The 25,250-nt window shown below is 36.3% G+C and overlaps 1 protein-coding gene and 1 non-coding gene across 2 annotated transcripts; both read right to left on the bottom strand.

Annotated features, from left to right (window-relative positions):
* On the bottom strand, nucleotides 1-23,524 carry LOC107023455 (DExH-box ATP-dependent RNA helicase DExH11). Its single transcript, XM_015224148.2, has 23 exons — nucleotides 23,161-23,524; nucleotides 20,847-21,104; nucleotides 20,407-20,667; nucleotides 20,237-20,308; nucleotides 19,956-20,031; nucleotides 16,995-17,206; nucleotides 16,749-16,856; nucleotides 16,206-16,307; nucleotides 15,751-15,951; nucleotides 15,539-15,649; nucleotides 12,937-13,004; nucleotides 12,104-12,491; nucleotides 11,715-11,870; nucleotides 11,499-11,609; nucleotides 10,218-10,271; nucleotides 7,799-8,056; nucleotides 7,068-7,177; nucleotides 6,135-6,288; nucleotides 4,973-5,429; nucleotides 2,825-3,039; nucleotides 2,485-2,723; nucleotides 694-820; nucleotides 1-539 (listed from the first exon to the last, which is right to left on the bottom strand). Exons 1-23 carry the CDS (start codon nucleotides 23,293-23,295, stop codon nucleotides 327-329), a joined length of 4,086 nt encoding a protein of 1,361 aa, XP_015079634.1. The 5' UTR covers nucleotides 23,296-23,524; the 3' UTR covers nucleotides 1-326.
* LOC114077723 lies at nucleotides 8,835-9,026 on the bottom strand. Its single transcript, XR_003579094.1, has one exon. It is a non-coding gene; the product is annotated as a U2 spliceosomal RNA (small nuclear RNA).
* Nucleotides 23,525-25,250: the final 1,726 nt, after the last annotated feature.

Here is a 25,250-nt window from a genome sequence, read left to right as displayed (position 1 = left end):
TTCAAAAGAAACAAACAAGAACTCAAGTCTTGTGTAATAACTTTAAGACAAAACACATAGTTGCAGAACTTCAAAATCATACCTAAATTTTAAGAGTGTCATACAGTAAATCCTTTAAGTATATGTATCTCTCTGTGCTAATCAGGGTGTAATCTACTGTCGATTGCTAAATGTACATTTGAAAGACTTGAATTTCTGTACAAATTAGCCAAATTGTAGGGTAGCCTTGCCCAAAGTCCACACCTTGGCGAACATATTCTAGTGTACAACATGTGTATCGTCAGGTCCTTTAGAATTGCAAATGAAATCAAGGCTTCCTGACCTAATCAAACTCCGGTAATATACAAGCTAGCTGCAAACACGATATCGCGCTTGATCACATTAGATGCAGTTTCCATTTTCTTGTACAGTGCAGAGTTGCCCATAATTGCAGCAGCATTTCTAAATTCACGACAAGTCTCGTCTAATCTAACAATAGTCCTCACTATCACACCTTCAGGGACATCTGTGAGTTCACATATCTCAGCAAATGGGGTCCCCTGCAAGACGGAAGCAGAATTAGAGACACCCCACACTGGAGAACGGGAGAATCAAGCAACAGGTAGGATATTATGATAATTAAGTCATACGCAACCACACATGCAAATCCTTGATTTTTTTTGTGCGTGTGTGAGTGAGAGAGAGAGAGAGAACCTTTGCCCATTCATATACCACTTCAACCAAACCAAACTTGAGGTTCTCTTGGGCATACTCCTTTGGGTCAATCGGCAGCTTAAACTGAGCCTGAAGCTCCCCAAGTCTTATTGCAGTTTCATGTAATCTGAAATGCCACGAGAATGATATTGTCGTTGACAACAAAGTAACAAAAAAACTATAATACCAAAGAACAGGGTTAAGTTACAGCTCATGGTAATTAATGAGAAAATACCTACAGAATACATCAGAATGACTTGAAACAATAAGAAAAAGTACAAATTAAGTTATAAGAATGAAATTACCGTAATCAACAACTACAGTTGCACTAGTCAAATAAAGACAAGTAGACAACATTGAGAAGTGCAAGGAGGAGATGACATGACTTCAGAAGTAAAAGAGAGCCAAGTGGCCATACACCGTTTAAACAGTAACAGCCTTTGTTGGCACAAATAATGACAGAAATGTTCTGCGGAAGATCTGAAGCTGTGTAAAACTCTATTCTCTGTTGTTCAGTAACTTTTTGACAGAAAGAAATTTGGATATTTTGCAGTCAAAAGATATTCCACTAGCAGTTGTGCATTCAGAGAAAGACCCAAAAGCAGCAACCAGGTCTTAGACCACTACATGCTTGATTCGTAAATCTGACCAAATCCCATTTTCAAAAAACCTTTCAATAAAGGAAAAGCAGGGCACACACTGACAATATAAGAGAATTAGCAGCTGGCCAGAAAATTCTTTTCCCTCTAAAAAATGTATTCACTATAATAAAGAAGAAACAACTTGATAAGAAATGAGTCTTGAGCCTAAATCAACTCCAAAACTCATGAGGTAAGAATCGCACAGGACCATATAAGGAGACAACAACACATTTTCACCACCAATGTGGAACATTTAACATTACTCACACGCTCAGGACTGGATAATTGGAGAGCGAACAACAAACAGTGGGGCCCAATGCTGAGTGAACCAAGAACAGGAACAGGTCTGGCTTTAATACCATGACGAGAAATGGACCTTTGGCCTAACTAAACCCCAAAAGTTAATTCATGCAATGAGGATTTCCCAAAACCATATAAGAAACAACAGCCCATTTCCACCATCGACGTGGGACACTAAACAAAAATTGCTTACCACACATTTACTCTATCTCTACTTTCACAGCACCCACTTTATTATATCAAGAAAAGGTGTCATAGCTCTTTGATCTGTGACCTTGTGATGTGCAATTCCGTGAAAAATGTGATATATTATAATCCAATTATAGAGATACACCCAAGTTAGTAACTAGCATCCCATACAACTTGCATATGCAATTCTGTGAAACATGAGAATACATTTAACATGATATGTTCTGTTCTCATAAAAAACAAGAATGATGTATTTCATTCCATCCTAGATATAAATACCAAGTTAGAATCCTAAATTGTCCAACAAAGCAGTGATAAAAAGGAAAGTACATCTTTTATAGATATCATATTCCAATCATCTCATCAATTAATTTTGATGAGTTCTCTATCATTAAACCTAATGTATAACGAGGAGAAGTCTTCACAGTCTTTTAAGCCCATCCATTAAAGAAACATTACAAGAAATATACATGGCTGATATACAGGTTTGATCCCTCAAAAACTCAGACACCGCAAACACAAAATCTTATCAAAAATCTTCAATAAAAACTTTTATCCAAAACTACCAAAAACAATTGAATATATATATCATAGATGAACAGGAAAAATGACAACACGTCAACATGAGCATATCACACCAAATATTTGAGAAGAAAATAACCTCTTTTTAGCCTGAGAAAGCTTTGGTGTGAGGAAAGATTCAGAAGTCTCCTTTTGCTGAAACACAAAGGAAGACATGATCGCCACTGCCTCTTCTGGTTCCAGGTCATCAAGCTGATTCTCAAATAAACATTCTGTGCATATCAGCTCCTCTCCGGAATTCATTTCGCAAGCAACACGACCTTTGATTTGAACTACAAGATCAGCATCTATGCAGCCAATTTCTTTTAACACATCTATCTGCAAATAGTGTAAAAGGGGATGTTTATGAACCCTTCCTTTGCAAGAACTGATTGGCATGAAAAGGGAAACCAAATTGTTATGATAATGTGGTTCCATACCCGACCCTGAAAATCTGGCATTTGCTGAAGTGCCTCATCTGACATTTCAAACCTCAAAGCATTCACTTCCGCTCGGTGCAGCTCTAATTCTTTAGCCAATTTCATGTGCTCATCCAATTTAATACAACCATGACACTTATTCTGTGCCATTTTCTGCAAGAGATTATTCCATTTGTAGTATGCTTCCACAAGATTCATGTCTTTCAACTTCAGATCTGGCATAGAATCTTCATTAGAGAATGAAATGTGGAGAACCTTACAGACAGTCATTGCCATATATTCACTACAAAAAGTTCAAAACTTTAGAGACAATGCGAACACTGGACTAGTAAGTCAACAGGTTCTTTCTCCAGGACCAACGGAAACCTTGTTAGCCGTGTTTTCCTTCAAGCATCCTTTATTGACTAGAAACATGGTCAAGAAGAGTAATATTATCGCTGAAGACAAGTCAGCCAATATCACAAAGAATGTCACCTCGTCAGAAAACATGGTTTGAATGGAGGGAAACTAGAGATAACTTGCTTAGAAGGATGACAATCAGATGGAAAGTTGTGTCGTGGATTTGATATTTATTGCACAAGGTTTCTGAGGTCAGAGGTAATGAAGTCAGGAGGTGGAAAGCTAGGGACCATCGAGCCGTTTATTTCTGTACAAAGAAGTTCAGTGCTTTCGGCAGATTTGTTTCCATTGTCGCAGTACATGGGAGCAAAAGGTCCGTTATTTTTATTATTCCAGAATCAGCATTCAATGCTGGTTGAGACAAGCCAGCAGATAAAATTGAAAATTATATTCAGATAAAAACAAGATTACAACAATCACATCTCCCCAATAATTGAATTCTTCGCATGCTGAAGGCACTAACAGAAACAGATGGACAGTGAGATCTGGCACTTTCTCAATGGAGGAACTCCATAAAAGCAAACGGATTGGAGGAATCAGAGATAAAGAGATTCTGGGAAGATGCTGGCTGGGCCATTTCGACGGTCAGGTGATCCCAAACCATACAGACATGTGCATATGGGCAAACAGAAAATGGGGCAGCTATGTAGAGGTATTCGAAATGTGTGACCATCATTTTCTCTTTGAGTTCCCGACTGATCATGGTGGAGCACACTCTCACAGGGGACTGGAGTGGGAAAGGAAAGCACTACATCTGCCATGGTGGTCTACGGCATCTGGTTGCGTGACGGAGAATTGGTGATACACCAGAACATGGATTAGAATATTGGGCCTCCCTCTAAAGCTTGGGATAAAGGAGATGATGAAAGAAATCAAGAAAGATGCAGAGGGTGAATCGAAAACGAAGAAACCGAGCTCAAAAATCATCTGCGATGTGCTCACATGTGGGTCAAAGGAGACAAGGAGTGAATACCTAGTCACATCAACATTAATTGGGAGGGTCTTTTCTATCCCATCCCCATTTGAAAAGACATTCTGAAAAGAATCAGCCTTCGGCGACTTACAGACAGTCGCAGGGGGCTCAAAAGCTGGCATCGGTAATAGCCTGGGTCTAGGGCTAGACGATATGGAAGATCCTATATTGGGTGGGGGTCTTATAAAGTTCAAACCAAGTGTGCATGCCTCAACACATGGGAAGAAATTAATGGAGAATCTGGAAGATGCTATTTTATCTGAGGTGGGCTGACCCAAGTTCACAAGCCAAACTTGACAGAATTAATAGGAATTGGTCCAGGACCTTTTCAAAACACGGAGATGGTCAACCCATCTTTTAAGACCTTCATTGTAGAATCTGATCCTTCTCTACGGGTCTCGCTCCAGCCAAGAATTGATGTTAAAGAGAATGCAGAGGCACAACTCAGACCCGATGCAAGAAGGGATAATTTATCCACTGCTGGAGAATACTATTTATGTCACTCCAATCGCAATTGCTGAACCAGAGGAAGATATTTTGGGGTACAAGATAACATGCAACTGGAATTGATTCCACAAGAACCAGAAACCAGGAAGGATGATGATGAACTATGGGTGAGTTATGTAACTCTTCTATTTATCTACCAAAACTAGGGGTTCAAAGGAAGTACAGGGATTGATTTGCAGTATAAACTATAAAGTTTAAGGATGGGAGCCAAGAATCAGGCGGGATATAAATGGCAGGTACAGATAACCATATAAATAATACTGACATACCTTTAACCGGATCTAAGGCTGGAGGATACTTATTTCCTTCAGATTTCAAACTGAGCAGCTGTTGTATTGCGTTAGAGTAGGCCCCAGCACTAACATCTTCAAGAAGCCGAACTTGGTCGATCTTAATCTTTTTCACACATATATACAAGAAATCCTTGTTATCAACTCCTCGAACCTCATAATTCATGCCGGCAGCATTACCGCGGTGAGGCAATTTGATGTTGACAGCGCCAGATCCCTTCCGGGAGGTGACTGACGAACAATACTCATCATCATAACCTCGTCTTGATTTAGGCACTAGTATCTGCATTTCAGAATTTTTTTTATCTTTCCTGTTGCTTCTATCTGACGAAGTTTCCAGAGTTGAAGGCAATTCTGGAGTCAGAACTAGAACTATATATTGTCTGTTGTTAGAGGAAGGTGTCTTCACCACAACGCCTAGTAAGTGATCTTGAGCCTGCAAGGAGTAAAGGGAAAGAAAAACATTTGCACATGTTTTGGACTCATATAGTTCCAATATCCAAGTAACCTCATGAGATGGGCAAAAGTAGACAGGATTATGATACTCCTAAAATGAAGAGTGATCAGAACAAACCGCAAAAGTAAAAGGAACACTTTCAGTTTCTAAAACAAGTGTTCTCAAACTGCAGAAGTTTCTATTCTAGGATGCCCAGTCAAATCATCCAGATTATCAACCTTCAGCCATTTTTACCATTGAAAAATCATTAAGAGACGTTGACCTACTGCAGGGAATACTTTGAACCATATGTTTCTTTGCTGGTTTATTAATAATACCATATTTGATTACATTTAAATGATATATCATCAAAATGTCATTTGTTTCTGCATACTGAAGATTATGATGTGACTTTCTGTTGCAGAGGACTAGATCATGGAACTAAATAACTTGGCCTTGTAAATTTCCAAATCATACCAGATAGCTCAACTATACTGTGTCTCAGAAGAAAGATTGTCGAGAATTAGAATGGAACATGTGCAAGTAGAATAATGCTTTGATATACAGATGCAACTACTTTGGAATCGATGCATAGTTATTATTATTGTTATTGCATGCCTGATAGCTGACAATCTTTTGACCTTAAAGATGAAAAGAGGGTACTGCCTAATGCCTATTTAGTGAAAAGAATGTAATAGAACTTACTGATTGTGATTTTACAACCACTGCTCTCCCAAGACTAAGGTACTGCTGAGAAGCTGGCGACTGCATTACTGCTTCTGCTATTTGGTGGCTATATTTCTCTGCCTCCAAATACATGTCATAGTATTCCTCAATTGCTGGTTCACCCTTTATGCATCTATATTAGACAAATTGTACTTACCACTATGCAAATAAATATCACAAATGATGCAAGAGTCATCCACAGAAGGTGGCATTTAGAAGCTATAATAGGCTTCATAGAAGCAAGTATTTCATAGACCAGACAGGCCTTATAGAATTTAGCAATTAAAAGCACTACCAAAAAACAGGATTCTCAAGACCATTGGTGTCTGTGCTTCTCTCTCTTGTGTGTGTGTGCGTGCGCGTGTGTGTGAAGAGAGAGAGAGAGAGAGAGAGAGTGCATCTGCATGAGTGTGTGTGAGAGAGAGGGGGGACATGTTAAACAATACCAGGAAGTACAAAAGAATAAAAAGAAATGGGCAGTGAGTCAGAAAAAATGCTGGAGACTTACCCTGCTTGCATACGGTGGACCATTTGGAAGGAGAGGAACTATAAGCTTTTAAAGACATACAATTTTGTGCAGAAAATCAAGATGAGTTGTATGTTCTTGTTTTATTTTTGGTGTAAAAAGCTATGCTGAGGAGGTTGAATCACTAGTTGATATCATTGGATCCTTGTGAAGCAGTAACCTAAGCTAGGTTGAGATTTTGTAAAGTCATTACCAGTTCCAATAAAAAAAAAGTACAGAAGAATAAGCTTGGGAAAATCTACACAATATCAAAGCACTGAAGCACATGCACACAAAAAAAGCACATATAAGTGTTTTAAGGTGTGACAAATACATGTCGAAAAATGAATCCAGAAAGACAATTATGGTAGAAAACTCAATAGTGTAACTGTTTTAGTAATTCTTACTCAACAGATTTTGTAGGCTGAGCAAGCTTTCGCATCAAGAGTTGTTGTTGCTCAGGTAGTTTTTTCTGAGCATGAAATTCAGCAAAACTTCTTTTCAGCATGTCCTCAACCTGCAAAAATTATGGAACTGTACTTCATCGGGAGAAATCTGCTGGGATGAATTAACTATGCACTGAGAATGAACATCAATCCGTGAAATGGAACACATCATTAACATGAATCATATTACTAACACGCGCCATTACTCTAAAATTATGAGTTAGAGATGTAATGGCAATACGCCGTTGCTCAATAATGATGTTGAGCAAATCAGCTGTATTTTGCAAAAGAAAAAAGAAAAGGTTGTGTCAGCAGTATATGCAGTACTTCTAAAGTAGTTAATGTAAGAAAAAAGAAGAAGAAACATTGAATTTCCTGAGGATGCTTGAAACTTTTAGACTTATTGTATGTATTCAATAACCATGAACTTTATCTGCTATCTTAAACAATGTTTTGGAGGTGAATAAAGATACTTGAAAATACTTCGACTCGCTACTACGTACTAGCTCAAGGAGAGACAAATGAGAATGGTAGTGATGCAGCAAGAACCAATTAGCTCTTAAATCATATAAAACTAAATTGCAAGGAAAAATGAACTGTCAGAAACTGAATTTTGAATTAGATGTTGGGTATAGGTCTATTTTGAAATCAAGCTATTTTCTCTTCTTTCCTAGTTAGTCAAAACTATGTACCTTCAGTTCTTCAACCCGAAGTAGATGCAAAATCATGATGTAGGTCAGTCGAAACTGAGATTCAAGCCTAGTCGCAGTACCAACTATTACATGCTTCAAATCATTTTCAAAAGGGATCTCATCTCGGCACATCACCACAACTGTACCAGTCTTATCAAGTCCTCTCCTTCCAGCACGCCCAGCCATCTGAGTGTACTCTCCGGGAAGTAGCTGCCTAAATTCCTTGCCATCAAACTTTCTTAAAGAATCAAAAACAACCTGGCCAAAATTTAATACATTTTTAACTTTATAGCAATAGCATATTTGAATAGAGAGATATGCTTGCCTATAGATCCTTAAATAATTAATAGCAAATATCAACTGGGAAACTAAAGAAATTCTGCAATCTAAGATGGTACTCTGCAGTCTGCAATAATATGCCACATGTCGTCAAGGAATAAGAGAGCACAAGAAATTTGAACATCAAGGAAAATAAGCAGGTAAAAATTATAAGTCGGGAATGACCATAATACAGAAAGCAAACCCACCAAAAGCTATATTAAGGATTGCCATGGTTGGTACTGAAAATTCAAAATTTGATCAATACATTATCAGATAATGAACTGAGGAAACCTTTTAGCAATAGTCCTTTGAGTGAGATCAATTGATCCCACATAAGAAGTGAACAGCTCAAACTGTTCTTGACCTTCTCTCCTCACGATACCATTTTCTAATAACTATACAGAAAAAAGATATAGAAGGTAAGTTGGATTCATTATACTTTAAAAATTTAATGTGAAGTGGTCAATTATACTTTAGACCCAATCACAATGTAAATTTTCTGTACTAACAACTAATATTTATATCTGATCATTTGCTGCCCATGGAAATGCGACAATTAAATTGGATAAAGGGAGAAAGCACATAGGGTTGGAAGTAACCAATACTTCCTTCGATACAAATAGTAATCTTAGAGGTTTGGGAGGTACTACAAGAGAAATCAATATTTTATAGCAAGTATTGTCATCTTGACAATTCCACCACTGAAGTTGTTTAGCTTATGAGTGTCACCACTTAAGTTGTTTACCTATTGAGCAACACACAAGAGCCCAGGTAGCAAGCTACCCTGATGGATGCTCCCCTTAAAAAAATTGAATTAATATTGTGTGTGCTGATAGCCCACATATTAGATATTAAACTTATAAGAATAGATACTACCCTGATCTTAGCCAAAAGGTCGACAGCCCACATATCAAATATTAAACTAATAAGAAATTATGCAGTCTAAGATGGTACTCAGCAATAATATGCCACATGTCATCAAGGAATTAGAGAGCATAGGAAGTTTGAACATCAAGGAAAATACGCAATGACCAGAACCAGAAAGCAAACCTTACAAAAAACTATATAAAAAATATTTTCATGTTTGGTACTGAAAATTCAAAATTTCAACAAGAATGATTTTCTTTAATATACAGAGATAACAGCTCAGTCCCTCCACCAATGTGGGACACTTAACAGACACACACACACACACACACACACACACACACCGCACACCCGGAACTGGATATCTAGAATATGGACAACATTAGATAATTCAAGTTATGGATAAGTTTTCTCTCTGATACCTCTACAAACAAATAATTACTCAAATTAATAGTCAAATTGAACTTCAAGAAATTCACCCCTTCAAGATGAGTCATCCATTGGGAACCAATGGATAGTCAATTCCACAGAAAAAATTCTTGAAGATACCCACCAAATCTTAGACTATAACCCATGAGATTGTCATTAACATATGACTTCCTATGTGGTCTTTTCTTCATAAAACATGTGCATATTTTGTGCTACTGGCGAACTTGATTGAAACGCATTCCAGAAATTTATGTGCTTTCCTCTACATTTTCTGCTTTACTACATGATATCCGTTTTTTAAGTTCTTTAACTCCCAGCTCATTCTTAACTGGGAGTAAAGTTCTTAAAAAACGTTCTCAGCCTTCAACTATTAACAATGAATAAATAGCAAAACCATTCTACAAGAATTAAATGGAAACATGATCACTATCCTCAGTTACTCAAGAGTCGGACATGGTATGAATCATATGAAAAGGACTCTTTATCATAAAAAGAGTAAACTTTTTATTCCTAATATCCCAATTTATGTGGCAGACTTACCTTTTTAGCCTATACCAAAAAGAATAACATCTTTTTGTGTTTAGAATAAGCTTAACTTTACACTTTTCATTTTACCAATGAAATTATTTATAGTCACATAAATGTCCTTGATTTGTTCCAGACCACAAGTTTCACAAGTCTTCGTTTCTTTTGTAAACTCCGTACCCAATAAAATATCGCCACATAAAATGGGATGGAGTGAGTACTTTCTACGAAAATAAGTGCAATCAAAGTAACAAGATCACTACAAATGATGACTTACCGTCCTGGCTGGAGCATTAACTCCCATTGCAAAAGTCTCTGTCGAGAACAGAACCTAAGAAAGAACCAAGAATTAAATGAGCATCTAAGACCTTCAAAAGTAAAACTCACCAAAGGATAGGAACTTTGATAACAAATGGGTCGCGAATGCTAGAGGAAAAGAAAACTCAGCAGCAGTGGTAAAAGTAGATAACATGAAAATGACTAGCGCAACGTTCAACTTTGTTCAAGGATTTCACCACTTGACTGATAATTTATTTCATCACAACTGTTTTCCCTTTATTTATTTAGTTAATCTTTCACTTGAAAAGAACATAACATTGATCACGAGTCATACTTCAAAAACAAGAATCACGGGGTCCAAAATTTCTTAATTGGATCCAAAGCTAGTAGACTCTTCCCAGATCTTAAGAAGTTATTTTAGTATAATTTCCTACTAGGATATACTATCAGTGCTAGTATATACAAACATGACCAAATGCTAATTGCTTTATTTTTTCTCTTTTAAAGGTTAAATAATTTTATTTATAGAAGGGAAACATTGCATTTTAAGTATGTATACCTAAAAGAGGAGAAACATTAACCAAAATATGTCTCTACAAAGGTCACCAAATAATTATCACAAACAGGGGGCCTCATGGATAAAACAAAAAGAAACTAGTGACCAGAGGTTACTCCTCACATGTACAAATATGTTCTCAACCCTCCCATTCCTCTTTCTCCAAATTACCCACTTGATTGCAAGTCGAACTACATTTAGGTTTTCTCCTCCATCTTCAGAAAGCCAGCTAAACATTGCCTCCTTTATTGTTCTCAACATAACCAATGTACTCCAAACCAGTTACGGACCACCCACCACAGGCGTGTAGTTACTTGGCAATGTAATAGTAAGTAGTAAGTAGTAACGTAATTTTCAAATATCTTAAACTAACTTCCACTAATTTTGATTGAGTCTCTAACTTTATTCTGTATGTCTGTGTATCTAATGAAGTATATGAGCATGTCTTTGTGTACACTAACAAGTGCTCTAGCATAAAATTATATGCCTCTTGCATGCTTAATGCAGAATAATATCTGAAATTAAATAAGTAATTAAATATGGTAAGATCCTAACAATGTGCAACCTCCACGAGGTAGTGGTAAGGTCTGCGTACACTCTACCCTCCTCAGAGCCCCCACTTGGTGGGATTTACTAGGTATGTTGTTCTAACGTCCTAACGATATGGGCATTTCTGTGGAACAATGTGCCCTTTCCCTTAAAAAAGATGGCATGTTATATTACCTTAACCAAACCTCGACAAAAAAGCATTTCTACAACTTCCTTGACAATTGGGAGGAGCCCTGCATGATGCACAGCAATGCCCCTGTGGAGAAGGCTTTGAATTCTGACAATCTGTAGTTTAGATGACCATCAATAAGACACTGTTCTGCAATTAGCAGGACACCAAGAACCAGATGGTCAGCTAGATTAACAAATGCAGCAAATTAGGTAGGACACCTGCGGTAAGTTTCTGTCGGATCCCTTAAGCCGCGAAAATGCTTTATCACAGAATATCCTAATTTCACTTTTCTCAGAGCTACTTGTGAGATCGGTACCAGGGATGTTATCAGCTGATTTGTCACATCGATTCTTCGAAAAACAAAATATAACCACCTGAAATTACAATTTCATGATAAATATTAGGCTTTAATACATGATAAGTCTACTATCAACCTGTAAACGAAAAACGGTACTGTTAAAAATTTTAAAAGAGGAAAAGAAAAACACAGCAGACAAGTTATCAAGAGATAAAATACTAACAGCAATGCTAACTACACTATAAGCACGCGGTGGAAGGAAGATATACAAGGAACCATGCATGTTTTAAAAAGAATCTTTTTACATACAGGTAACAGTGATTTCTTCAAGAGTTTATTAATCAGCGTCAACCACAAAGACGCCTCTGATCTCCTAAACCCCATAACATTCTGTCCAGGCCCAGTGCTTTGCGTTCCCCAACCACCACCAAAATTCCCCAATCTTTGGGGACCAGAATGCTTGTGCTGCTTTGCCTGAGAAGAGCTATCACGCCTCTGCCCTCGACCCTTATCAGCAGCTGTTGAAGACCCAGGACGCAAGCCGGCGCCGCCAGAGACAGAACTTGTGGTCTTCTTCTTATGTACATCTTTGGCTGCTCTAAATCCATGAGGCAGAAACTCTTCATTCTCACACACTTTGTAAAGCTCCCCAGAATAGAAGAGACAATGTTCCAAAGGGACAGGTCTTTTGGTCGTCCTGATAGAGAAGGCCACAAAAGAAAAAAGGAAACCAGATCAAGCAAGCACTCTATAGATACTCCCTCCATTCCATATTAATTGAACTTTTGAGGTGTTTCACACCCTTTAAGAAAAGTATATTAAGACATAAATTGAACATAGTTTTTCATTTTTACCCTTATTAATTATTGTCCAATGTATTGAAGTCATCACATTGAAAATCCAAATGAAGGGTTAAATTGGAAGAATATTTTAAAAATAGTCTTGAAGATTGAGCAATTAAGTTAATTCGAAAAATGGAAAATGCCTCGAAAATTCAATTACTATGGAATAGAGAGAGTATATTTTTATGATAAAAGCTCCTATCTTGTTTCCTGAATCATAGTAGGTCCCAGAGAACTTCAAGAAACAAAGCCATGTAACTTCAATTTTTTGAATGATAATTTAAATAAAGCACGACTAACCCAGTAACACGAATTTGCTTTTGTTTTGTACGACCAATCCAGTCTGCAAATTCAATTGTGTTGGGTACCTGCAATGAAAAAATGAAACATCTCTTAGCTTCCCTCCTAGCACAAGCTCAAGCATTTGCTTTTCTAGTTCATAGATAGAGACCAATAGTGCGGCTAACGTTTCTTCCCACTGAAGCACCTACTTATATTATGTCTTCCCACCTCGAGAGCTCCTTTTGACAGGTTTTACTAACATATTACATGGCAACTGCAGTAGGTTAGCATCTTTTCCAATTTTGGTTCCCTCCAAACATCCATGAAATGTCATAAAATGTTGGGGCCTTTCAATGGTAGAAATCTCTTTACTGCCAGCAATTTGCACGCTGGCAAGTTACAGAAATTCTGCCCCCGCACATCTTTAGTTACCATCTTAATTATCTATCGGTGATAATTCTACAGACAAATGGCGAATCGGGACCAACTGCCGATCCAAGAAATCGGGTTTCCATTTATTTCAAGCTGTATGCCATAAGCCCTAATATGATTTCTTATGTTCACTTTTCTCATTTCCTTTTTTTCTAGTTTTCATTAGACTATAGTAAAACAATCAAGTAAATGAGGTAATTCAAGACTTTTTCTATAAACAAAAGTAGGCACAATGCCAACCTACTAAAATCATGCAATAGGTTCCCGAAGTCCTTTTTTAGTAAGGATTGTGTTCCCATTCCAATAGAAATTAAGAGATTTTCGACATAGTTGTCTTTATGGTTGAAATGGTCCAAAATTTGACACTGAAGTCTAGAGAGCATAGTCCCCTTTGTGCTTAAATTGATCAGGGGAGAGTTTTATTGAAAGCCACCTCAACATATCAAAAACAGCAACCAAAAAAAAGAAATTATGACAGTGCTGTCCAGGCTAGCTTGTGAGTACCTCGATTAGTCCACCACATACCTACTACCCCAACCAGAATAGGTACTGCACCACAAAGGCTTGGGCAAATCGGAAGAAATCGCTGATTGTTTTGTCACCGCTGAGATTTAAACCCAAGACCCCATGGTTCTCCACCCACTTCATTGACCACTAAGCCACACCTTTGGATATAGCAAAAACCTTACCGTCAATGACACATCAAAAAAAGGGTTTCTGGAAGAACATCTGACATTAGCGGACTAGTTCTACTTCTATTTTTGGTTCTTATTTAAGAGGAGCGAGGGCTCAACTAGATGAACCTTAAGACTTTTGTCCAACATACCCATTGTTTACAAGCCACAGTCCACAGAGATAATTTGATGGTCAATTACAAATTTGAAGATATTCTTTTTCTTCTTTGTGGCACCAAAAGATTTCTTGTGACGGGATTTGGTGAAAGAACAAATCAGCATATTACCAAGTTACAGATTTTTCAAACGTTTCAATCTGGTTTCCTATGTTTCCTCTCAGCAGAACAATGTATCAAGCAACTGCTTTCTGACCAACAACCAAGCACTCATTATCATCAATTAATATATACCCAAAATTGATCAAGGAGTATCATGTCATAAGAAAGATGTCTGATGCCATAAAAATGATAGCTAATCAACTCTGTTGGAGTACAGCAATTATGACTTCGATGACCAAAAAAGTTTTTCAAAATAGTAACTAAGGGAAGCCTCTAATCCATGACACCCTACAATTGTTTTTGACATAAGTATAATATGCCTAAATTGACCCTATTATGCTATTTTAGACAATAATAACTAAGCTCAGATCAAGCAAATGTCAAATGCTACCTTTTCTTAGATAGGCCAAGCATCAATGGTTGAAAGGGGCTGTCACTATACTTATGAGTACCCCACATTGATCAAATGTATAATTATACTTTGTAAAGTGTGCATATAAAAAGATGCACGCATAAGGCCTTGGTCTCACGCATTCCCATAAATCGTCTGCATGTCTTTATTTCTCATATATTGATGCTGATTGAACAGGGTTCTCTTCCAATACACATTTTACTTTTGGATATTGTGTTCTAATTGGAGACAATTTAGTATCCTGAAGAGCAAAGATCAAAGCGTGATTACAAGATCCAGTGTCAAAGTCTTGAGCCTTCGCAACGGCAACTAGAGAACTCATACGGGTCAAGCAAATATGGAAGGAATTTAAGTTCAAATAACCCGCTCAGATGGAACTTGTGTGTGATGATCAAGCTGCACCTGATATTGCATCAAGTTCAGAGTTTAAAGAGAGAATCGAATACATACAAGATTCTCACAGAAAAGATACTCTCAAGAGACATTGTCACTAGATTCATAATGTCAAATGATCATCCAAACATATTTACCATGTCCATCATCAAATAAGTTGCATCGACATTAGACCAGGGGGCACTGACTTCAGGTAGAATGTTAGATTTGCTAAGCTTAATAGTTAGAAGTTGTTCTACGCTACATATCTGTGTCCTGTGTTGATCAAATGTGAAGTTATACATAGAAAAGTTTGTATAAGAAAGTGCAGGTGCAAGACATTTGTCTCATGCATCCTTACACATCTTTTTGTTGTGTCTTTAACTCTCATACCTTCATTAAGAGTACTGATCCAAAGCACAAAGTATAGTGACTAAAATATCAAGACCCACCGTAGCTGAAAGGAGGACAAAGTTGATATGTCTTGGGAGCATAATGATAACTTCTTCCCAAACAACACCTCTTTCAACATCATTGACGTAATGCACTTCATCAAATATAACCTACACTCGCAACAAAAAAATACCAGTAACCAACCAAATTATCTCAAGTACTGGAAAGGTTGTAGAAGTGAAATGAGCAGAGCAAAATATTTAATAATTACCCATTCTATATCCCGAATCATATCAGCCCCTCTATAAAGCATTGACCTTAATATCTCAGTGGTCATTATAAGACAAGAGGCCTCAGGTCTTATGCTTATATCACCTGTGAGAAGGCCAACATCAAACTTCCCACAAAAATCCCTGTATTTCTGATTGCTGATTGTTTTGATTGGAGCTGTATATACAGCCCTGGTACAATGCTGCAGCACACAATAAAAAAACATAAATTTGGTGCAGACCTGTTGACAAATAAAGACAAGAAAATTTGGACAGTATTGACTCAAAAAGTTGTAAAGGAACTTATAAATAGGATATGTAAAAGAGAAGACATTTTATTTATGAGCAAAGAAGAAGATTATACTTTAGATATCAATATAAAATTTTTAATATATTCTTTTATAACCAAAACAAGAGTCAAATAGTATAAAATCCATGATATAAAGAGAATCCATACTTTAGCTGCCAAAGCAAATGCATATTCTGCCACAACAGTCTTCCCAGCAGATGTATGAGCAGCAACAAAGACAGAGTTCCCTTTTTCAAGATGATAGATGGCCTGCAATTAATGCAATCACAAGGACCATAATTTTTTAACAGCTCGACAGGCATATATATGCCTGAAATGAAAAGGAAAAAGAAACACAACAAATCGTTTCAAGTTAATAAAAAAGCAAACAGAACTCAGCCTATTATGTTCAAAATTAACACTTCGCCATTCATGCCAATGGAACATCATCTGACTAAAACATGGGGCCCATGATTGAAAGCTAAGTTGCTCGGACTCTCCAGAAATGTTGCTGCACGTCGGATCTTTCAAAAATACACTATTTTTTGGAGGATCCGACACACACCCGTCGACATTTTTGAAGAGTCTAAGCAACATAGATTGAAAGCATGTATTTACCCAACAATTAAGGGACATAAGATTAAATAAGGCAGAGATATGCCAAGTTCCATATCAGCATTGAAAAACACAACATAAACCATAGATTTATACCTCCTTTTGAAAGGGGTCGAGTTCAAATGGGAAAGTAAGAGCCATATCAGGGATGAGATCATGAAATCGTTCTACAATTACTTCACCGCCACCAGTAACAGCCCATCCCTGCATCAGATGTTTAGAACAAAAGCATAAAAAAGATCACTATACTTGATGCAGTATTCAAAAAAATGGATAACTCCACTTTAACTTATCAAATGAAGGAAATCTAGAACTGTGTTAAGCAAGAAATGTGTCTGTTACGTCATTCTCTTGACGTGCACCATCATTATCCACATCCAATCTTGATATTGATCCTTCTGCTTCAATGGACAAAATCTCATCCAAGACAGATATCTCAGTGTCTAGACCCTTGTCAGCCACTTCAGACTTGTTTACTTCAGCTTCAACCTGAAGTAGCTCTGGCTTGACAGATGGCAATTGTTCCGCTTCAGATTGCAATTCAGACGTATGACCTACATGAGAGGAATAATCATTTTTTTTTAAAACTGGTAATTGTATTCCTCAGAATTAAGGGTTATGCTGGCCATCTCCAAAAAGATATCAACAATGAAATGGAAAAAAACTAATTACAGATATCCTAAAATCTACCAACTGGATAGCATCCTCAGTATTTTCTTCTTAGAGAACAAATAGAGAAGATAATGCTCTCTAATAATTAATTTATTTCAGAATAGCCCATAATTCAAATATATATCATTGTTTGATAGCTTTGCTATAATCTTCCGGTCTCCCCAATGTTTAACTAGAAGCATCACTTCTTTTGTGAAACAGTTAACATATCTTATATAAATAGCAATACTATACAAAGAAAGTATAATCCTCCCTGATTACAGGATTGTAACGAGACCAAACTTATAGCTCCTCTATCATCTACAAGGAGTCTAAAACATCAAAACTTAAATCATGATCTTTCTACACATGTTCCTTTACACCAAAAATACAAAAGTACCCAAAAAAATCAACTTTATCTGCTTGATAGGACTTGATTTATCTTCAAAGCATCACTTCTTGTAAAATAAAGTTTAGAAAAAGTCTCACCTATGCATATGTTATTCACAATTCAACATCTCCTTTAACTTCCATGCTTACTTACTCATAGTTGAATTATGTGGACATCTCATCTAAAAGCTTAACATGTCAAAGAGAGCACTTTTTTTCTAAAAGGTAAGAAGTATTATCAATAAAGGTACCAAGATGGTACTAATATTCAGTACAAGCAAAGAACATGCCCAGTCCTACATCATAAAGAAACAAACAAGTCCATTGTTTTTAGAATCCTAGTTACATTCTCTTTCAACACAAAAGACTAAATTCTGAATACATAGATGGCTTAACATAAGAAGTGGAATCCTTTCTGTCTTCAAAACATCTCTGACTTCTTTCGAGAAAACTATCCATGCAATACTGACGGGTATTTACATCCACAGTTTCTTCTGTCCTCTCCTTGATCTAAGCCCCCCCCCCCCTTAAATTAGAAAAGCAGGCAGCAATTAAGCATTCCTCGTCCATAACTAGGCTAAAAGTACTAGGAACTGACCCTTAAGAAGTTCATCATTGTCCCCCAAAATGATCCTCTTCAAACTCAGCCCCGCTTGCTTGGAAATCTGTCCAATTCTTGTTTTTTCTCTCATCACCAAATTTCAACTTAATGCTATTTCAAAATCACCCCATAGAGTCATGATCTGCTTCCGAGCTGCAACCCCAAAGAGAGAACCAACTATTCTGGGATCTTAATATCTATTTTTTGTCATATTTAGTAACAATGACCCTCTACCACAAAGCATCCGTCCCATCATTCAACATCCACAACCATTTCCAGAAGACTTCTATTATCTAATTTGATTTCCTGACTCCAAGTCCTCTTGCATTTTACTCCTAGTCACAGACTCCCATTTAACCAGATGAAATTTTGTCCTTTCGGCATTTCCACCAGTATTTAACTAGAGATCAAAAATTTCCATCCCACAAGGTGAACATCTGTTCTCTTCGTTTCCTTTCCCTATGAAGTTACTTCTAAGTGAATCCAATCGTTTTTTCACCTTAGGAGATGAGGGGAAAAGTGACATAACATAAGTAGAGAGACCATGATGCTAATTATCAAAACTATCCTTCCTGCAACCCCACATCATTCTTTCTAGCACCCACAGGAGTTAGGGGTGGCAAAATCAAGACCAACCCTCCCAAACCGTTTATGTTTGGGCGGGTAATTGACCCGTCCAATCATTAGACCAACCCATTAAAAAATGGGTTGATATGTAACCCAAATTGGCTCATGAAAAATCTGCTCAAAATATTTTTATAGAACTCTTTTTCCAATTTCTTATGTTGTATATAGCCATAATAAAGAAAATAATAATTTTATTAGGTACCAAAAAGGTTTAAAAGAACAAATAAAACAATTAAGCTTGGTAAAAATTGGGTTGGGTTGGGTTGGGTCTTGACCCATAATGTAACCCATTTTGACTCAAGCAATTTTGGGTTGGGTTGGGTCTTGACCCAATTGTTGTCTTAACCCATTATAACCCGTCTAAATTTGACCCAACCCGCCTAATTGCCACCCCTAACGGAATTCCCAAATGTGTAGTGAGAAAAACTTCTACTTTACATTGCAGGATCTCAGCATACTGAGCAATAGAATCCGCAGGATAAATACAGAAAACAGTACCTTTGGATAAGTTAAATTTCAGCCCTGGTACAACTTTGGACACCAAAAAAATGACCCTCAAATATAGAGCTTGCACCCTGTCTACTTCACATTGCAATAGGGTATCATCAGCATAAAGCACATGTGCAATCTCGTCTCCATTTCCTTCATTGTCATCAACATAAAATCGCTTTATCCAATCCCCTTATCCAACCTAAACCAGCATCCATGACCAAAACATTTCACTTAAGACCCGTGATCAGAACTACCTAAGCACATGATGGTGTTCAACAAACATTTCACTCTTCTGTTATGGAAACTGCTTTCCCAACAAAAGTGGGAAAATACAGGAAAACCTGAGCTTCAAGGAGGAATGCATGACATATAGGCATGCTATCCTAAAATATTACATGTTTGCTATGTTTATCAGATAAAGAAAACTAACTCTGTCCTAGCTAAATTGACTTTTGGCTAATCTAGAGATCTTTGACTATGAAACCACTCTTCAAACACAAGAAACATAAAACAATTAAAAGAAGTCTCTAGATGATACAGACCATCTCCAACAAACTCTGTGACATCCTCTTGCCAAGCTTTCTTGAACAAGTCATCAAACTGCACGGATAAGTCACTCTGCAGATTGCCAGACAGAGATGTTTATCAAAAAAACAGAAGATGAGAACAAAATTACTTGACACATTCCAAAGCAAATCTGGCAAGCAGGCCTAGGGTGCATATAATCCACCACAGTATTTACTTGATAGGATGGAAATATAGAAGTCGATGTCTATATTTTATACAAGAGTATAAGAAAACTTGATTTTATTGTGGTACTAACCAGTTTCACCTCCACTGTGTTTGTAGCAGCACTCTGATCCTCATATATATTCCAAGAGCATGAATGTGTATCCTTAGAAATATACAAATAAGATGTTTCATAACGTCTTATATACAGAAGAATAACTTAATCAAAAGCTCTTCAATGGTTAAAAAACTCAAAAACCTTACCTTAAGATCGCCAAGATCAGGTCCTTGCTTAAAGCTTGGAGGAGCGGTTTGGGCAGGACCGCCATTAAGAACCTCCCTTACCCATTCACCGTTTGTAGCACCATCAGGAACAACTCTGCCCAACGAAGGGGAATCATCCAAGCCACCAGGTCGAAATGGACGACTGTTAATGCTTCCTCTAACAAAATCTTTTGGTGGTCCAACAATGCGCGGTAGAGCCCCAGAATCATCAGCTCCAATTGTAAGTTCTGATACATCTCTCTGAGAAAGTCAGAAGTGAGACGAAAAATGTCAGGATTAGCAACCAAAAAGGAAATTTCAGATCCTCAAAATTTTCCAGTGGTCTTAGTATGGAAAAGGAAATGAAAATCAGTAAAGAAAGGAACTTGTTAAAGCATGAACACCTAAAAGTTGATAAAATGATTGCAAATTCTGTATACCTCCTCTGACTTTGGTTCCCATCCTCCATTATCCAATCTGTCCCTCTGACGTCTAAAAGGCACTTCCCATGTAGGGACAACAACAGATCGAGGCAAAGATGGATCTGGAAGGATTTTAGCTCTCTCAAACCAATCAAACTCCCACTGCCTTCCAACTTTTTCGGGAGAAAACTCGTCTGCATCTAGCTGAGGCAATAGATACTTCTCCCTAATATATTCCTTTATTGTATCAGGTGTTTCCTTTGGAAATGCAGGTGGCTGAAACAACATAAAAGTGATCATAAACTGTGTTTACACTTTTTTTTAAGAGGGATGTGTATGAGATCTGATTATGGAGCAAGTATTGAAGTAATAATTTTAAATATCAAACATCAAGTGCATATGTCATTATTAGGGAGGTTAATAAAAGGCAATGACTGAAGTTTTTCATATAACTGGAAATATTAAGCATGGATATGCTGCTGGTATATAAAATTTAAACAAAGATTTGAAATTCCTTGGCCTTATAGGCAGCAGTTCAAAGAGAAATCGACCAATCAACTATCATTCTGTCCCAGATTAGATTGTCTGGGTATCAGAATCCTCTGTATTCATTTAACTCCAGGTACGTTCTGTTTAAATGCAAAAAGAATTGTGCTTTAATGAAATGATTCTCTAAAACTAAAGCTGCCTCAAATCCCCCACTTAATAGTCAGAGGCCAAAACCTAGATTAAGATCATAGAACCAAAACAATACATAGGCTTCAATTAAGGAGTCCCAGAAAGGACAGCCAGAAGTTTACAGGGTGTTAATTATTACTGCAAAATCAAATTGGAGGGAAAAAGACAATCAAACTAGGTCCAGCACTAAAGTTTGATCTCTAAAAATTCTGCAAACAATATATCACCTGTTATTAGGTAGATATCAAGAATTTGGCGGGTCCTGGCTTGATCTGAATTCGGTAGTAAGGTTCTTGGTAGGAAATATTTGTCAAATTATGGTGTATTCTCTCTCCCCTTAAACCCCCAAGGGTTACTGCCTATGTAGGGAGCATATAACATTTCAAATATAGCAGAATGAATACAGAGTACCCATATAATTGACCCAACAATTTGGTATTAAGTGTAGTTCTCATTGTTTTCATAAGCAAGTCATATTAATTTAAAATTCATTTTCCTCTTCTCATTGGTCGCTAACTAACATGCATTCAATCAACAAACTAAAATAACAAAAAACATAGAACTGTAAATCTTCAGGAATGTATAGATAGGGAGTGTAAATGTATAAAAAGCTAAGTAATTTCCTCTCATATACCTAAGTCTTGGTTGACAGAGTTACCAAGTAGTAAGTCCTATCCAGTACAGGTTCCATGAAACCTGTGAACTCTGATTCAAACCCTATTTACATGTGATTGGTTAACATGTATTCCTATCGGAGGACGAAAATAGAGCTCGATGAAATAGAAACTATCATGCTACATTTACCTACGGTGAAATGAAACTTTCATGATGGAGCAAGAACATGAAAGTCATTCCAGGTCCACATATGTTGTAGATAATTGTTATGAAGTACTAAAACCTAAAATGGATGAACACCTAATGTGTCTGAGCATGTTGCCAGAGTGTGTTTATGTGTTCTAAGACCATAGTAGGGCTCGATAATACAAAATGTATAATAGTAAGTTGTCCTTCCTAAAAAAGGAACTTTTTCATGCTAGAGCAAAGACTCGGATGAAACTTGAAAGTCATTCCAAGTAAACACATGTTGAAGATCGTTGTTAAAAAATAATAGAACCCAAAATAGATGAAATGCCTATTAAAGAGCACTATATCCCTCTTTCTACCCAACGTCATTCCAATCACTCTCCTTCCTATCCAACCACCAATTGCTTCCCTTCCGGAGAAAGAATTTCTTTCTAACTTACTTATCCAAACCATACGTTGCAATCAAACTAGAAAAATACCACGCAATGCTCTTGGAATCATTATTTCCATTGCTAATTGATACATTTCAATCATTATCATCAATGAATTAGGTGAAAGTGCAGAAAGAGTGGGCTTTGAACACTCTGTAAACAAATGCCTACATAGCAATTCAAATGATACACCTAATTCAGGACCTATTGCCTAAAAATTCTAGATATATCTCTGTAGAAAGTTTCATGTTTCAAAAAGTCCCAGTTGCAAGCAAGGTGACCAGAATACCACCCTTAGGGGTATTTCGTGATTAACACAGTCTGCATTTTGTGACTGTATTATTATCTCTTATCCCTCGTACCAAATGAAGCCCTTAATAAAAGAAAAAATAAGGAGTGTGAGTGACAGAAAAGCTTACCAAAATGAAGTCAGGAATAGAATTGAGAGGAGTATCGCGTTCAACAGGAGGGAGAGGCTCGATCGTGAGGTGACCACTGTGTCCAGTAAACCCTATTCGAAAAGATAGCTCCTTTGCTGCTACTAACCGATCCATTACTCTGTTAATGCTCTTTCTTCGCTTTTTTTTCAGTTTTGATTCTTCTACAGGCTCAAAACAAGTGTATCAGTATTCTAATATCTCCGGCGATGTTCCGCCGGAAGAATTCCGAACAAGGTAAAAGAATTGCCGTTTGCCGTGGTTTCGGAGATAATCACCGGCGATAGGTCACGGCGGGATGTTTATTTATATTATTTTTTTCTTAGGGCCTAAATATTTAGCACTTTATTGTTTAAGGATGCAATATTTATTTTGGTACATAAATTGAACTTTTTTGCTTTAAATCCCAATAAATTTAAAATAAATATAGTAAAAGAAAAAATTAATGAGTTTGATAACTTTATTTTAAAATTCGATTTAATTCAATGTATTTGCTTATATACTTATATATATTTGCTTTTGTTTGATTTGATATTAAATAAGAAAAAATGAATTGAATTGAATATAACTTTTATATTTTGTTAGCTAATTTAAAATGTTATAGAATTTTGTATAGCCTTGTCATACGTGGTTTTTATGAGTTTAACTATATTTAAATATGATTCCTATAAATTAAATTTTTAAATGCTTGATTGCAACATATATTTATCATCTTCTTATCAAAATTTGTTTTGATACTTCATTTCCTTGTTCTTTAATTTTTTAAAATGTTGTTTTATCAACAATATTTCTCAATAGTAAATGAAGATATTATAGTCCAGATTTTTACAAGAAAAAAATGAGTTCTATGTTGAATTTTTAATAGTTGTTTGTTTAATTTTAAATTATTAAAATTGGACTAAGTTTGGAAGTATACATGAATGTAAATTCCTTGTTATACTATACTAGTGTTAGTGAATAATTATCATTTTACATAAAATATTTGATAAACAAATTCATCACTGTGTTCAATGCTTGCTAAGCACAATTGATTATAAAAATGGGTTATCCATAAATTTAATAGATTGAATTAGTTTTAGTAGCAATAATTATGTGGAATTTTAGAATATAAATATTATGATAGGGATTTCACCATGGATCAATTCTTAATCTTTTTTGTTTATTTATTTTAGTGATGGATGTATTGATGCGCATATATTTATTATGGTGTATGTTTTTAATGGATAACATAATTTTGATTGAAAAGATTTAAAGTAGATTTAAAATAAGTAAAATATTCGGAGTAAACCTTGATGTTTAAGAGATTTAGATTGATTAGAATCAAGACATAATATTTGGAGTAAAATTCAGTGACATAATGTATGAAGCTAGCATGAAAGTGAGGTTTGATACATAAGTCATTCAAAAGAGAGGATATTTCAAGTATTTAGGTCTATTGTTTAATGAAAAAGGAAATTGACAACAGTGTCACACCTCGTATAGGTGTAGATTAGATAAAATGGAGGCTCACTTTCAGAGTTGTACGTGATTAGAAAATGTCATCAAACCTTAAAAGGCAAATTTTACAAAGCGATAATTAGACCGGCTATATATGAGTGTTAGTCCATCAAAAACTTACTAATTCAAGAGAAAAAATGGTGTTTGGTTGAGAAAGGAAAGGATGAAAGGTCGTAGCGAGAGAGATAAAGTTGGGCAGCGAGAGAGGCGGACGACATGATTATCTTGTGACGTATTAAATAAGTCTCAATGTTGTTAATACTTAAGACTCTCTTGTTCAAATTTTTTCAAATTCATTAAAAGTTTTCTTTTTAAAAAAAAAAAAGCAAATGAACTTTAATAATGTTGAATTTGAATTTGTTGAGTGCAAACAAATGGGGCCTAAATATTAAGACAACCTAATGACTTTTGACTTCTTAATCCTTTTCATGTCATATATATATATATATATGTGTGTGTGTGTGTGTGTGTGAACATGTTTCATTATGTCATTTTATGTATAACACAATTTAATATCTACTTATATTCTTTCTGTTAGGGGTATTATATATTTTTAAATGATGCAGGCTAATGCA

Source organism: Solanum pennellii, chromosome 6, assembly GCF_001406875.1.
Source record: "Solanum pennellii chromosome 6, SPENNV200".
Classification (NCBI taxonomy): Eukaryota; Viridiplantae; Streptophyta; class Magnoliopsida; order Solanales; family Solanaceae; genus Solanum; species Solanum pennellii.
The sequence above is the reverse complement of the archived record's forward strand: the minus strand, read 5'-3'. Positions and strand labels throughout refer to the sequence as shown.

Bases quoted from the DNA above. Each gene is read 5' to 3' on its own strand.
- LOC107023455 (XM_015224148.2), bottom strand. From the start codon at position 23,295: ATGGATCGGTTAGTAGCAGCAAAGGAGCTATCTTTTCGAATAGGGTTT. The intron at 12,492-12,936 runs GTTAGTCGTGCT...CTTCTCTATCAG, and splicing joins AAGCAAATTCGTGTTACTGG to GACGACCAAAAGACCTGTCC. The intron at 540-693 runs GTTCTCTCTCTC...TCCGTCTTGCAG, and splicing joins TGGTATATGAATGGGCAAAG to GGGACCCCATTTGCTGAGAT.